At 37.9% G+C, this 14,938-nt stretch overlaps 2 protein-coding genes across 3 annotated transcripts in view; both read left to right on the top strand.

The window, feature by feature from the left end:
- LOC103472648 (oocyte zinc finger protein XlCOF6-like) lies at positions 1–5,108 on the top strand. The gene is made up of 2 exons (XM_017307402.1): positions 1–442; positions 2,512–5,108. The coding sequence occupies exons 1-2, from the start codon at positions 76–78 to the stop codon at positions 4,449–4,451; spliced, it is 2,307 nt and encodes a 768-aa protein (XP_017162891.1). The 5' UTR covers positions 1–75; the 3' UTR covers positions 4,452–5,108.
- Positions 5,109–12,157: 7,049 nt separating this feature from the next.
- npr1a (natriuretic peptide receptor 1a) overlaps positions 12,158–14,938 on the top strand; it is a 45,639-nt gene continuing 42,858 nt past the window's right edge. The window contains exon 1 of one of the 2 annotated variants that reach the window (XM_008422285.2): positions 12,158–12,665. The gene's annotated coding sequence lies outside the window, so the exon portion shown is untranslated. Of the gene's footprint in view, positions 12,666–13,612; positions 13,679–14,938 lie in introns of those variants that run through there. The other variant, XM_008422286.2, reaches the window with a different exon arrangement.

Genomic DNA, 14,938 nt, shown 5'->3' with positions numbered 1-14,938 from the left:
CTGGACCACAGAAAGAATTGGACATGTTCAGCTCCTCCGGTCCTGCGGGGGGCGCTGCGCCTCTGCTTCCTCTCAATGACCCGGACTGTTTTCCTTCCTGCAGCCCGGTGGACGGAGCTCTGCATCGGGATGTCTCTGTTTGTGTCCCCCCAGAGCTGCGGGCTCCGGCCCCTGACCGACTCGGTGTCGGAGCTGCTCTCCAAAGTCGGTGAGGAGATCCTGGCTACACTGGAGAGGCGCGCCGGGGAAGCCCAGTCGGTCAGAGGCTCGGGCCGCATGGTGCGGCTCCTGCGGCCGCTTCTCACGGACGGGATGGCTTCAGCTGCGGAGCTGATTGTTCAGCTTCTGGAGCGGGAGGTGGAGGAGTACCGGCGGCAGCTGGAGCGGCAGAACCGGCTGCTGGAGGCCGCACTGAGTCCGGTGGTTCTGCTGAAGCGAACAGGTGAAAACCGCTAGCTTGATGTTACAGCCTAGCGCGACTGTTGCTAGGCAACCAGAGACCAATCAGAATCAAGCTGCTGATCATTTACTAACCAAAATACAAGAAACGTAAATCCAATGTAGCAGCGTCATTCATGTAGAATTATGGGTAGATTTCTAATTATTATACATATTTATTTTGTTATAATGACAAATACTTCACTTCTTTTTTTTTTTTTAATACCCTGAAACAGACATTTTCTTTTAATCCCGGACTATTCACATAAAGCTTTTATTCAACCCGTTTAACAAATCAATATTTTGTCAGAAATTAGTTAATCTTACTCCTCTTTGACCATATAAAAATCAAAATTTTGTTCTCAAAACAGATGTCGATGCAGTTTTGTTTAATTTGTAGAGTAATTTAAATTTTTTTAGGTATCTAGATGTTTTTCACCCTGGTTAAATCACCATGGTAACAGAAATGAAACCATCAACCAGTTTAGAGTTTAAAATGGCTTCTTAAAGGTCCCCCAGTTTACTGCTTTGCCCCTTTGCATAATAGTTAGATATGAAAGTTAAAAAAGTGTTTTCACTACTGCACTAATCTATTTAATGCTAATTAGTTATATTGACCAGACTTTGAAAAAATCATTTAATTAAATGGAATGGAAAATGTTTGGTCTTAATCTTACAGTGAGAGGAAAGGGTTATTTGTCTTTATATCCATATATCTGATTTCATATGTTTAGTTTTCTTCTCGTCATTCATTTTTTCTGGGAAATCTGTTGTTTCAACAAGGGTAAAAATATTCCCAGATCTGCTGATACCATCGGTACGTTATTTGATTCCGATCAGCAGAGTGATTTGACTATCATAAGAAAATCAGATCTTAAGTTTTACTGTAAAGTAAATAAATTGGAGCTTTATATTACAACTAAATGAACTTATTTGTCACACTGATGACGCTCTGCAGCATTGCGTTCTGGCCCAGATTGTGGCATAAATGTTTTTTTATTATTGATGGCTGACTGATACTGATTTCCTGTTTTCTTCGAGGTCTGAGCCCCAGAGTCTCATTATGTTTCCAAGAACTGCGACCCATATAGGCTCATATGAGTAGACTGTATCTTAATTCAGCAATTACATGAAACTAACATTAAACGCACAACAAAAATGAGCTGCAGTTTCCGAACTTGAGGTAGTTCTGAAACGAACAGAAAACGACTCCCTGACGTAATTAGGTTTCTCTAAACATAGAGGGCCAAACCATGAGCTCTTTGATGAGATTAAAGACAGATTAAGAGGGAATATTTCAGTTTTTCTGCATTTAGTGAACAAAATAAGATTTTTCAGTATATGGCCTTTTAGTCAAATGGAAATTGGTCGATTTTGATCATTTTTGACTTAAATTTTATCTTAAATTATATTTCTTCATCGCTTTCATGAATGTCTGTCTTCTAATGCCATTAATAAATACAAAAGTTTTACCATCCGTTTTTTATGTAAACAGTAAAAAACTGGGTCTTGTGAAAGTATGTGCACGCCTTCAACCATTTTTGTTTTGTTATTTCTAGGCCTGTGACAATAACAAATTTTACTGGGTGATAAATTGTCCCAGAAGTTATTGAGATAAGCAATGATATTGTTGTTTTGAGACCATTTTCTCAAAAAAACAATTTCATATCTTATCAGATCAGATAAGATACCTTATCTTATCAGGTAACTGAAAGATAAGATACTATTATCTCATCTTTCAGGTAAGATAACAGTATTATAATGCAACATTTTTCAAAGATCAATAAACCTTACATTCTAATGAACATTTTAAATATCCAAAATAAATAAACAAGACAACAAAAATAACAAATAAAATGAATTATTTAGTCTCTGTAAACAAAACAAAAAGTTGAGACGAAAGCACCAGACTGAAGACTTCAGTTTTTGGTGATGAAAGAGAAAAGAGAAAATTGATTTATTGCTTGCCACAGGCCCAATTTCTACTATTAAGGACATTATTGTGGTTTTATGTGAAAATCTGACAAAAGTTAAAATATTTGTATGAACTAAAGATGTTTTCTTCGTCGTCAGTCTCCATTGGCTCCTCCGCCAAAGAGGCCACAGATGATGAAAACCTCCCGCTGCGTTCAGTCGCAGCAACTGCTGCCTCCTCAGACATTTCTGCTGCTGAAAGTGATGAAGAATGGATCGAAAACTCCTCAAATGAAAAAGAGACAAACACAGAAGATAAAAGAGATGAACCTGTAAGTAATCAATGTTTAATCTGTGGGAAAACTTTCCGTCACAAAGGAAATCTCATCAGACACGCGGAAACGCACGCAAACTTTCCTGAAAATCTCTGCGGAGTCTGTGGAAAACACCCGGAGGGTCCAGGAGATTTATCCGACCACCTCGCCTCCCACAGGAAAACTGTTGGCACGAGCAGGTTCTGTGAGATCTGTGGGAAGAGATTTCAGAACATGGAAACTCACGTACGGAGCCACACTGGGGTAAAACCGTACAGCTGTGACTTCTGCAGCAAGAGCTTCCCACGGGCCAGCGCACTGAAGAGGCACAAGAAGATCCACAGCAGAGTGAAACTGAGCGCCTGTCAGGTCTGTGGAAAGACATTTGCTGAGAACCAGATGGTTTTAGAACATCTGAAGACACATGAAGATCACCGCAAAGGGGAGGATGATAGTTCAGACATAACTAACCTGGAAGTAAACGTAGAACCACCTCCTGATGATTCACTCTGCTGCAGAGTTTGTGGAGATTCCTTTCACAGTCAAGGCTTCTTAAGAAAACACGCAGCGACACACAGCAGCAACTCCAGATGTGTGTGTGGAGTGTGTGGGGAGCAGCTGGATTCATCAGACATTCTGCAGACTCATTTGGAGTCTCACAGGGAGGGTGGTGGGACATGCACTGTCTGCGGGAAGAGTTTCCAGAACATGGAGACACACATGCGAATCCACACAGGGCTGAAGCCATACCGATGCCCCGTCTGTGGCAAACGCTTCCCCCGCCCTGGAGCTCTGAGGCGACACAAGAAGACCCACAGCGCCAAGCGTCCACTAGGCAGAGAACAGGAAGTCCAGAATACAGAAAGTCAAAATGCAGAGATGTCAGTTAGTCCATCATACAGCTGCAAAGTCTGTGGAGAGAGTTATCAGAGCAAAGGCAATCTAAGAAAACATGCCAAGCGCCACGCTTCACAGTCTGTCTGTGGGGTGTGCGGTGAGGATCTGCTGCCATCTGAGACGCTGGCCGATCACTTGCAGGGCCACAAAGACAAAGGGAAGGTCTGCCACATATGTGGCAACACCTTTCAACACATTGAGATCCACATGCGGACCCACACAGGCATCAAACCATACTCCTGCAGCATCTGCGGGAAGTGCTTTCCGCGACCCGGTGCTCTGAGGAGACACAAGAAGAGCCACAGTGGGGAGAGGCTGTACATCTGCGAGTTTTGTGGGAAGACGTACACCGAGCACACCTCTCTGACTACGCACATCAGGAGCCACAACACCAACCGAACTGTCAGCCGCGTCTCCTGCGATACCTGCGGGAAGAGTCTCGCCTCTGTCCAAATCCTGGAAGTTCACCGGAGGATCCACACGGGCGAAAAGCCATTCCCCTGCCGCATCTGTGGGAAAGCCTTCAGGCAAATGGGAGGACTTAACGTCCACATGCTAACACACACAGGAGAGAAGCCATTCAGGTGTTCTCTCTGTGGCAAAAGCTTCTCCACCAAAGGATACCTGGAAACCCACATCCGCTTCCACAGGAAGGAGCAGGCCTTTGGGTGCCACCTGTGCTGCAAGGCCTTTGTCACCAAAACTGACCTGAAGAAGCATCTGTTGACCCACACTGGAGAGAAACCCTACAGCTGCCAGGTATGCGGGAAAAGTTACCAGGAGAAACGCTCTCGAGACGTTCACATGAAGGTTCACCAGGTGGTCCACAACAGCAGGGAGTCAACGAGAGGGCAGGAGGATCTCCAGACAGACTTCATCCAGCTGTAGAGAGTCAGATTAGTTCAAACTCATAAATTACAAATAATAATAAAACATTATTACCTGTTGAACAGTGATCACATGAGAGACAAAGATGTTTAAGTGGAAACCAGAAAGAATAAGAGAACTGGAGAACTAGACTACCAAATAATACATTTTTAGCCTGTTGAAGAATACAAAGTTCTCATTTTCAGATTATTCCTTTTAACATTTTACAGAAAAACAAACAAAATGCATTCATATGGAGACGCTCTACCAGAAAGATCTGTTGATTTTCTGAGTTTGTTTGAATGAAATTTGAGCATTTCAGTCATGACAGACCTGATCTTTTACTGAGTTTTAACTGAGTTTGACATTTTAGTCATTTTCTAAGAAATCCTACAGTATTTTGAAGGTCCTTAAATGTTTTTGGACTAGTTTAAACAGTCTTTATTTCCAAAGATCTGCTGTAATTTAGTTTTTACCAAAGAGATAAAGTTCTAAATGAGGTTCGACAAAATTTCTTGGCATTTTTAGTAGGAAAGTTGAGATCACCATTTTCTACATCAAAATATTGTTGAATATATAAAAAAAATAAACAGTTGGAGACGTGTAGCATCATATTGTTTGTTGTTTATGTTTGTACAACCAATAAAAAGCTCTTCAATACATTATTACTAATTTATACATATTTGGCTGAAGTCTGTTTTTTGTTACAAGACATCTAATCTAAAAATAACGACATGAAAAACATTTATTTGCTGTTTTTAATGGATTAGGGTTGCATCTGTAAACATGACCAATACGTTTTTCTCATTTTGTAATCTTAACTATTGATAAAATATTATACTTGTAAATGTATAGAAATGATAGAAACTGCTTTGGATTAGATAAATATCATTTAAAAAATTTTTTTCTTAATTTGAACATAAATCCATATCTATATTTATAATGATCACTTTTTAAAATTATTTTCAAAGCAAATCTTAAGTTTTTTTGCATCCATTAAAAAAAATTGTGAAGATAATTGTTGAATTAATGTAAAATAATTTCAAGTGTTAGTTGTTCATGTGGTAAATTAGCATAAATTTGATGGCAGAATTTTAATTTCAGTCATTTGAAACAAAATTAGACTTGAAAATTTGACTTGTAAACATCTCTGCTATGGATTTAAGCGGCTCTGTGATGGTTTTACTTTAACTTTCGCTGAATGTGAAGATCTGGACGCGGCTGGCCTGGAGGAGCTCAGTAAAAAATAAAAAAGGAGACGTAATAAAAGTTTTTCCACCAGATGTCACTACAGCTTTTAAGCTTGAAATTGAACCTTTAAATCGGTTTAAAACACAGATGGAAGATCCAAACCTTTGCGTCACGTAACACCTGAACTGCTTCTTTATTGCCTCATCATATAAACTATTACATTTAAGTTTATAAACAATAAATCTATTATTAGTTCTGTGATCAAAGGTGAAGACCGTATATAGTGGACTTTAATATTTAATGGGAACAGATGAACAAACGTTTCAGCTTTAATTGAGGAGATTTATCCTCCTTTCTTTATAGTCACTGGTTTACTTCTCTTTTAGAAAATGGGTGAATTTTAATTTTTAAACTGGATCGTTTACAGCCAGCAATTTACTTATTCTGACTGGATTAAATTGGGAGATTTAGAATCTATTCCTGACTTGAAAGCTCTGATCTGTAGTGATGAATAATTGAATTTAATTTGAAGAACAAGCATAAAACTTTAAGATACTGCAGGTAAAATAAGTTTTGAAAACAGTACATTTATGTCTAATCTCTTTATTGACATTAAATTCACACCTGCTGTTTGCAACAACCAAATAATCCACACGTAAAACACAATAAGAATAAATTAGTTGATAAATTAAGATATGTAACCAAATACAGGGAACAAGTTCTGAACACATGAAGAAATGTATGTGCAACGAGGCTTGGGAACCAGCTGTTTTTAGAAAGCATTCAATGTGTACAAATAAACTGGTTTAACATTAACTGGCAGCCAATAAAAAGCTTTTTTATATTGTCTGAGTCGTAATCCAAAAGTGAAAGGACGAGTCTGTCACTAAAAACCAGCTGAAATGGAAACCTTCAAATAAAACCTGGAATAAAACAAAGTAAAACACAAAATAATGCACAAAACCACAACGGCCTCCAATCACACTCCCTGCGTAAGACTCCACTGCTGAAGAAAAAACATCTATAGGCTTGATTACAGTTTGTTGAGGAAGATTTGGATAACAAGTGAAACACTGAGAATGTATAATGTGGTCAGATTATACCAAGGCTGAGTTATAAATATAACTAAACCCCTTATATATTATATATAAATATTCTTGTCTAATTGTAGGATCAAAGCAAAACTGGACATATTTGATAGAAAAATGTGCAGATTTCTAAAAGACGTCTGAGACATCTTTAAGGCGTTGTTACTTCATTTTTTCCACAAAGTATTTTGATACATTTTCAAAATTACATTCAGTTTTATTGTCCCTTCTGGAAATTGTCAAATGTAATTTCCATATTTTACCCATAACTTCATTTTCGGACAGATTTTCTTTGATTTCTTTGTTATTTACTACATTTTCCTTCTGGTCTGAGATGCCTCAACAGATGAAAAATTTTGCAGGTACAACGGTTCGGACCGATATGTTCACATTCTGTCTCTGTCTAAATTAAATTAGATGTATTATGACTAATGTTGTTATCATTGTGGAAAAGGGTGGAGCTGCCATGTTGGAGAATGGAACAAGAATCAGGCCTGAAATGGAGAAACAAAACAGAAGAATCCAGTTATGAACAATGAAAAACCAGGAGCTCAAATACTGAGGCAGCAATGGAAAGTGACTAAAGAACCAGGAACGCTAATCAGAGGAAACGAGGTAGAGCTGAGGAGAGGATAAAGCAGGGAAACTGAGGGAGGAGGCTAATTAACACAGAGGAAGCTAAGCTAGGACTGAAGGCTCTAGATACCAAAAAGCCTGCAGCAATCTAAGAAAAATAGATTCAAACACAGAAGAGAAGAAACGAAGCTAAACAAAGGAATAAACCAATACGGCAACACGTTGACAACAATAATAAACAGAGAAATGAACTGCATATGGCAAGACCTGTTGAACATAAATAACCCAAAAACAAACACAAGAAAAAGATTCAGACACTAAAGGAATGTAACAGGTGCGATGGCTGCCTCCTGGGAAGACGGTTGTTGGTTCAAATCTTGATCAGCTGCAGGTTTTTTGGGATTTATAGAGGTTTGCTTTTTTTCTACAGTCCAAAAACATGAATGTTAGGAAACCTGGAGAGTCTCAGGGTGCATTCACGCCGCACCAGTTTAGTCTGCTTTCATTGAACTCAAATTTGTTTGCCTAGAAAGTTCAGTTAATGTGAACTCTGACCTGGACCAAAAAAGTGAACTCCGGTCCGTCCAGGTCTTGATGTGGTTGAAGTGAACTGTGGGACGGTTTGAATGTATATGTGAAAGCCTATCAGACCGCTCCAAAAGCAGGGCATTCTGGGTAAATACAACCCAAACAAATGCGAGAGTTTAGCTCTAGCAGGAGAAATGGACAAGAGAGAAATCCTACAACCGTTAAAATCTGATGAACGTCCGTTTTTATTTACATTTCTTGAAGAAAGAAGTTGCGCTCAGTGTCGTTTCCTTCAATGGTTCTTGGTGCAGCGCTGCTGCAGGCGAGGAGGGGAACAGCAGCTGAAAAAAGTAACAAATGTTGCAACATTGGTCTCAAATCGAACTAAACTCGCAGTTCTGGGTGGGTTTGTGTTTATCCGAAGTGAAAAAAATATTCCGCTTACTGAACGCAAGAAATGTGGACAAGCAGAAACTAAAAGGACACGGATAGTTAATTAATTACTCTGAGAAACGACTACTTTAATACTTGAATACACACTTACACATATGTGTGTACATATATATATGAGTGAGTGTGTTTTTGTTGTTGCTTCCTTGTCAAAGCAGATTGGCTTCTGTTTGAACAGACTTGTGAGGAATTCCAGGTATTTACACTCATTAACAACCATTGACGTCTCTTGTCGCTCTCACCTGACTGACCTGTGGTTCGTTGCAGCCAGTGTGCTGTTTACTTACCCACCTATAATCTGCGATGGTGTTTTCACATCAATCAGTGAGAGCGTGCTCGTCAAACCGCCTGGGGAGGAATGTAAGGTCTGCATTGTGTGTTGATGGCTGGTTTGCAGAAGAAAAACAAAATATGTTTTGTCCAGTTTAGCATTTACTTTGGCTCAGTAAAGATGCAGCATGTTCAACACTGATGGGATAAACATAAAAATGACAATAAAAGCTATGTATGACTTCTTTTTGTACGGCTCTGACTGCATGGCACAGCAAATGCTGCTCTTGAAAAGCATTCCCATGTGTTATTTTGTGTTACCAGACCCATAAAGAAGTGTGATTTCTGTTACTAAGTTGCACAGAAAAATGCATTTTATTACATTTTCATATTTATTGATATTTCTTGACGGTATGATGGAATATTAGTGCCATTGTAGATAGCAAAACAGAGGAGAAATTTTGAGATTAATCTTGAAAATTTAAAACAACAAACTTTGACATTTCTGAGTTTCAAAAGTTAAAAAGATTTGACTTGAAAGTCAGAAAATTTCTGAAAGTTGAAAATTTCAGAAATTTTGAGATCAACCTCAGAAATTTTCTAGAAAAAACTTTTACATTTCTGAGTTTAAAAGTGACAAAAATTTGACCTGAAAATAAAAAAAATTCCAAAAGTTGAAAATTTGCTAGAAAAAATAAATTTGATAAATTTGAGATTAATTTCAGAAATTTTCAAGAAAAAAATAGAATATTTTTAATTTCAAAAGACAAAAATGTTTGATTTGAAATTCAGAAAATTTCCAAAAGTTGAAAGTGTTTGACTTTTTGAAACTCCAAATTTTCCAAGTTTTTTCTAAATAAGAAATAAAAAAGTTGAAATTCCCAGGAAAGACAGGATTATAACGGTTAACATTTAAAGAGCAAACAACATTTTCAAGACCCTTCTTGAAATTTCATCATTAATACAAATAAAATCAAGTCCTGAGGAATAGTCAAAGTGAAAAAGTTGCGCTCATGTCTTCTTTTGAGGTTTCTGTGTCGTTTCCTTCAGTGGATGTTGGTGCAGCGCCCCCACAGGCGAGGAGGGGAACAAGTTTTTCAATTAGTTTGGTTTGTTTGAAGCAGTGCAGTGAGAGAAAACCACACCGGCTGAAAATGTAACAAGTGTTGCCATTTTGATCCCCAGTCGAACCGAGTCTCCAGGACTTTCAGAAAGGAAAAAAAAACTTTAATTTCAGTTTTCTGAACCGTTAATTTGATGAAACCCAGTGGAGGCATTTCCTTTGACCCCCGGTGTTTGCCTGGAGTCGATGCTTTCGTTCATCAGACAAGAGAAACATACACAAATGAGTCTTTTCATTAACAAGAGAGTTACGAGTGGAGGGCAGGGAGTGTGTGTGTTTTTACATGTGTGTGTGTGTGTGTGTGTGTGTGTGTGTGTGTGTGTGTGTGTGTGTGTGTGTGTGTGTGTGGGTGGGTGGTGATCATTTCCAGGAAGAGGTACAGAGGAGGGAGAGTTTGTGTGTGTGTTACTAAGTGGCTTCCTGGTCCACCGGGTGTATCCTGTTCAAAGACGCACTCACCCTGAGGGTCATGCATACGTGTATGTTTGTCTTGTACATTAACTTTCACACACACACACACACACACACACACACACACACACACACACACACACACACACACACACACACACACAAACAGTTTTTGTTGACTCCACATTCTGTCCACGATAAACCTGATTGTTGTGGGTGTCAAGATTTGCAGATTCAGAACATCACCGAGGCGAAGACGCGTTCTTGTGTTTTGTTTAGCGCCGACTTGCAGGACGGCCTCTGACTGGCAGGGAGCCGACAGCCAAAGAAGGTCAAAGTTTAATAAGAGATTGTTGAATCATTAAACCTTAAGTGATCAGGAATGTTAGCGTCCTGCGTCAGCCGTCTCGATGAAATTCAATCTAAGAAATTAAAACAAACATGTCGGTTTTCCCACACCGCATCGTGTTCAGAGCAGTGTGCAGTTATCTTAAACGAGGGAGGTTGTTTAAAAAAATTACTGAAAATATTTAAACAATCAAAGTGTTGCAATAAGCTGGTTCACTGCAAAAACACAAAATCCTCCATAGTGTTTTTAGTGTAGTTATAATGCAAATAATTTGAAATACACTTGAAATAAGACAAAACTGCTTACAAGAAACTTTTTAGCAAGATATAGAAAGTTGCTTTAATCATTAATATTGATTAAAAAAGGATTTGTGGTTCCACTGACAGATTTTTTCCCAGGTTTTAAGTGAAAAAAATCTACAATGGACTTTTTATAAATAATCAAAAGTTACCTATAAGTTAGTTTTGTCTCATTTCAAGTGTACTGAGAGATTTGTACTGGAACCTAGACCAAAAATACTTCATAATATTTTGTGTTTTTGTTGCTATGTGAAAGAAGAAAGCTTATTTTTCCTATATTTATTGTGTTGTTACAAAAATGTATGGGTTACAAAATTGTACTTTAAAACTCATACGCCCAAATTAGTTGAGCTGCATAAATATTTTTGTTTTTATGAATATAAACAATATTCAGTCTTTAAAAATTGTGCAGGTATAGTGGATTTCTTTGGGAACAACATGGAGTTATTGGCTAGAGGACGCATTGACCTTATTATTAAACTGTACAGTCTAATATTAAACTTATTAGATTATCATTATTAAGCAAAGCATCAGTTCATACCTGCTGATTTACAGGATTAACCATTAATGCAGTGAAATTTGCGTTAGTAAAATAATTTTTTCTTATTTGATTGGCCCCCAATTGTCTCCAGCCCAGGGCCCCACAGGCTTGTAAATACGGCCCTGCCAATCAAAAAACTGACGTTTGGGTTTTTGTTCATGTAAAAGTTCGTTAGACACCCGATAGAGTGAATGAATGAATCATGATCAGAAACAAAATGGAATGCATTTAATGTTGAGCTAAAATATAAAACAATTTAAAACCAGTGAGGAGAAGAGTCAGATTTAAAGTGGCAATATTGTGCAAAATTCACTTTTGTACATTTTTGTTCTTCTATTTGAGTTTTTACTTCTTCTAAAAGCTCTAAAAAGAAACATCCAGCTGTTTTGGAAATTAGTTCATGTTTTTTGGTATCTGGAAAAAGTACCATTTCAAGAAACCTCCAGATTATGACGTCACAATGGGCGGGCACTACTCCGTTACCTAGCAACCCAGGCGGAGCTCCACCCACTTCATCATTAGACATTTGATCAGCTGGTTTTACCGCTGTATGCGCTCCACTATGGCTGTTTTGTTGTGGACAGTTCCACATCTCTTTGATGTTGTTTTTAGTGTATAAAATGGCTCATTCTGACAGGAGCTCAAAATGAGAAGACTAAAATTTTTGATTTTGTATAAAAAAATATAATGAACATGTTTAATATAGAGCTATATTAATTTGAATCATAATAGGCCATCATTAATTAAATAAATTAGAATAAACGCTTCAGTTTATCCCTCAGCCGGTGATTTACTAATCATGAGCATCATAAAATGTTTATGTCTTTATTGGTTGTTCTGTCTTATCTGGACCTGTTTGTCTGCTGGGTGTGATTCGGGAGAACAGATTATTCCCACAGCAGGAAATGTTTTGTGTTCGGGAGCGCGGCTGATCACCAGGGGGCTCCACAACTGCGTGGGCTTCCTGCTGTCCCCTCCACTAACCTCATCCACACCAGCTGGACTCATTAAACCGGACCCGAACCGTCCGCTGCGCCGCCTGAAGTCGGGTCTAATAGTGGGGGGGAAAGCTTCGGAACCAATCGGACACGCACGCTTACTGAGCGTTATCTGCCCTCGTGCCCTGTTTACGTGCCCCCACTTTGAAAAAAGAACAAAAAAAAAAAAAAAACCGTGCATGTGCGCGCGTGGCCGTGAGGAAGGTGGGACATCGCCGGGACCTTTTTCTGTTTTCCTGATTGTATTGGACCGGAAAAGTGCCGGCAGCAGCGGGGGTTCGGTGAAAACCTGAGTTCCTGCGCTGCTGAGGAAACATCACGCTGCTCTTCTCCTTCTGGTTCTGGTTCTGGTTCTTCTGGCTGCTGGGAAACATGAAGCTGCAGGAAGAGAAGCTCTGAGGATCCGAACAGGTAAAAGAACCGACTGGCTTTAGAAGTTCACGAATCCTCTGTCATTTCAAGCAGCCTAACCCACTCAGAGCTGCTGAGTTTGATCTGGATCACATGTTTACGTTCATTGAAGGTAATTACCATTAATTACAGTTATTGGTCTAGTTAAAGTTAACCCAGAAAGTCGCCATGTTTAATCCCGATGAAGCAATTAATCAATCAGACATTAAGAGAAGGGTGATGACATTTTAAAATTTTCTTAAAGATTTCTTAAAGCTCAGGAATTAAATCCAAAGCCAAATATTATTATTAATGATAAAAATATGACCATGTCTTTGGATTTAAATTAGTCAAAATACATAAAACAAAATTTTACCAATTGTTTTTCTCTAGTTCTGGTGCAAATATACTTAAAATAAGAAACATTTTTTGCAAGATAAAACTCTGAAATAAAGGACACAAGGAATAAAGATGTGGGAAATAAATCCCAAACCTTGTAATAAACCCAAAATATAAAACTCTGATTCCTTATCGCCATGCCAAAAATACACACAGATTAGTCATTTTAGTCTTGTTGCTTTAGTTTGATCTGTTATTATTTCTTCCACTCTGCAAAAATACAACACATTACAGAGTATTTTTGTCTTGTTTCTAGTGGAAATATCTTGGTATACTTGAGAAAACTAACTTATAAGTAGCTTTTAAGCAACATAGGAGTTTGTTTTAAGTAAATAATTCCTTGATATTGTAACATAGGAATCTCGCTAAAAGTGAAATAATCAATAATCAAAAATCAATATTCATGAATTATTAACTTAAGACAAACTGCTGATTCTTGCTGAAAAGTTACTTGTAAGTTTGTTTTGTTGTATTTCCAGTGTACTAAATCATTTACACTAGAAACTGGACCAGAACTCCTCTGTAATATTCTGTATTTTTGCAGTGTGGCCTCCTGTTGGTTCTCTCTGGGTACTCCTGCTTCCTCCCACGGTCCACAGACATGAGTGTTAATTTATGACTGACTGTGAGTGAATGTGAGTGTTCCTGCATGTATCTCTGAGCCTCTCAGTCATAACTATGTTTGAGTTTATGAAACGAATTGTCACAGCTGAATTTAACACACATTGAATTTAATTTTATTTCAAAACATTAATTCTGGATTAATCCATAAATTTACTGAACACACAGTTGAAAAATATCTCATAAAACTAAAGAAAATAAAAAGTGTCAGTTTATGGTGGTTGCAGATATCATTAATTACAGATTACTGCATTTATTACTGTGTGGTAATAATATACTGCTGATATGCTGGTATGTTTTTAAGGGCATGTGTAATATTTACATTCTTCCACTTAGAGCTCTTGATAATTTTACCCACTTCCATTATAAAAACTGATTATTATCTCAAACAAAATGTTGAAAGAGAAAAAAAAACAAGCACAGTGAAGCTAAAAATGCAGCTGAAATTTTATTTTTGGGACTGTTTGGTATTAATGTATAAAACAACTCCAGTCCAAGACAAAAATAGTTTTATTTAAGTCTCCAACTCAAATTTCATCTCATAAAGTAACGATGTATGCGGTGAGTTTTTCAGTCAGAGAAATGTCAGAGAGCCATAACGGAAGGAGCTAACAAACCGGCACCCTGTGGAGGGAAATAAAAGCTCTCTGTGGTTTGCCCCGTCTCCCTGTGATTCATCACGTCAATCACTGGTAATGTGGAAAAACCGATATTTTAACAGAATTCAGACAAATATGATTTCTGCTCTGGATCAGACCAGCTTTGTGACTCTGATGTGTGCTGGCTAGTAAGTCTGTGAATCCTCAGGTACGATGCATTTTAGGGTGAATTCACACCAGCCCTGTTTAATCCGCTTAAAACAAACTCTAGTCTGTTTGCCTTGAAAGTCTGGTTCGTTTGGAGAATACGTAACGGATCAAAAAAGTGAAACCTAGGAGTTTGGTTCGAATGCATACACAATGCATACACTGCAAATCTTACCGAGTGTTTTTGGTCTAGTTTCCTGTGCATATATCCTATCACACTTCAAATGAGACAAATCAAACTTAAAAGTAACTTTTCGACAAGATATAGGAGCTTGTTTTAAGTAAATGATTCCTTAATATTGATGAAAAAGTTCCAGTTCTATTGGCAGATAATGTTTTGTTATAAGTTAAATAATCTGCCAGTGGAACTAGTATCCACTGTGTGAATAATTCCTTAATTAGTATTAAGGAATTAATATTGCTTAATATTAATCAATATTAATATTGCTTAATATTAATATTATATAT

Source organism: Poecilia reticulata, linkage group LG11 (assembly GCF_000633615.1).
Source record: "Poecilia reticulata strain Guanapo linkage group LG11, Guppy_female_1.0+MT, whole genome shotgun sequence".
Classification (NCBI taxonomy): Eukaryota; Metazoa; Chordata; class Actinopteri; order Cyprinodontiformes; family Poeciliidae; genus Poecilia; species Poecilia reticulata.
This window is presented reverse-complemented; position numbering and strand designations above follow the sequence as displayed.

Excerpts from the sequence above, each read along its gene's own strand:
- LOC103472648 (XM_017307402.1), top strand. The coding sequence starts at position 76 with ATGACCCGGACTGTTTTCCTTCCTGCAGCCCGGTGGACGGAGCTCTGC. Across the intron at positions 443-2,511 it reads GGTTCTGCTGAAGCGAACAG|TCTCCATTGGCTCCTCCGCC; the intron begins GTGAAAACCGCT and ends CTTCGTCGTCAG.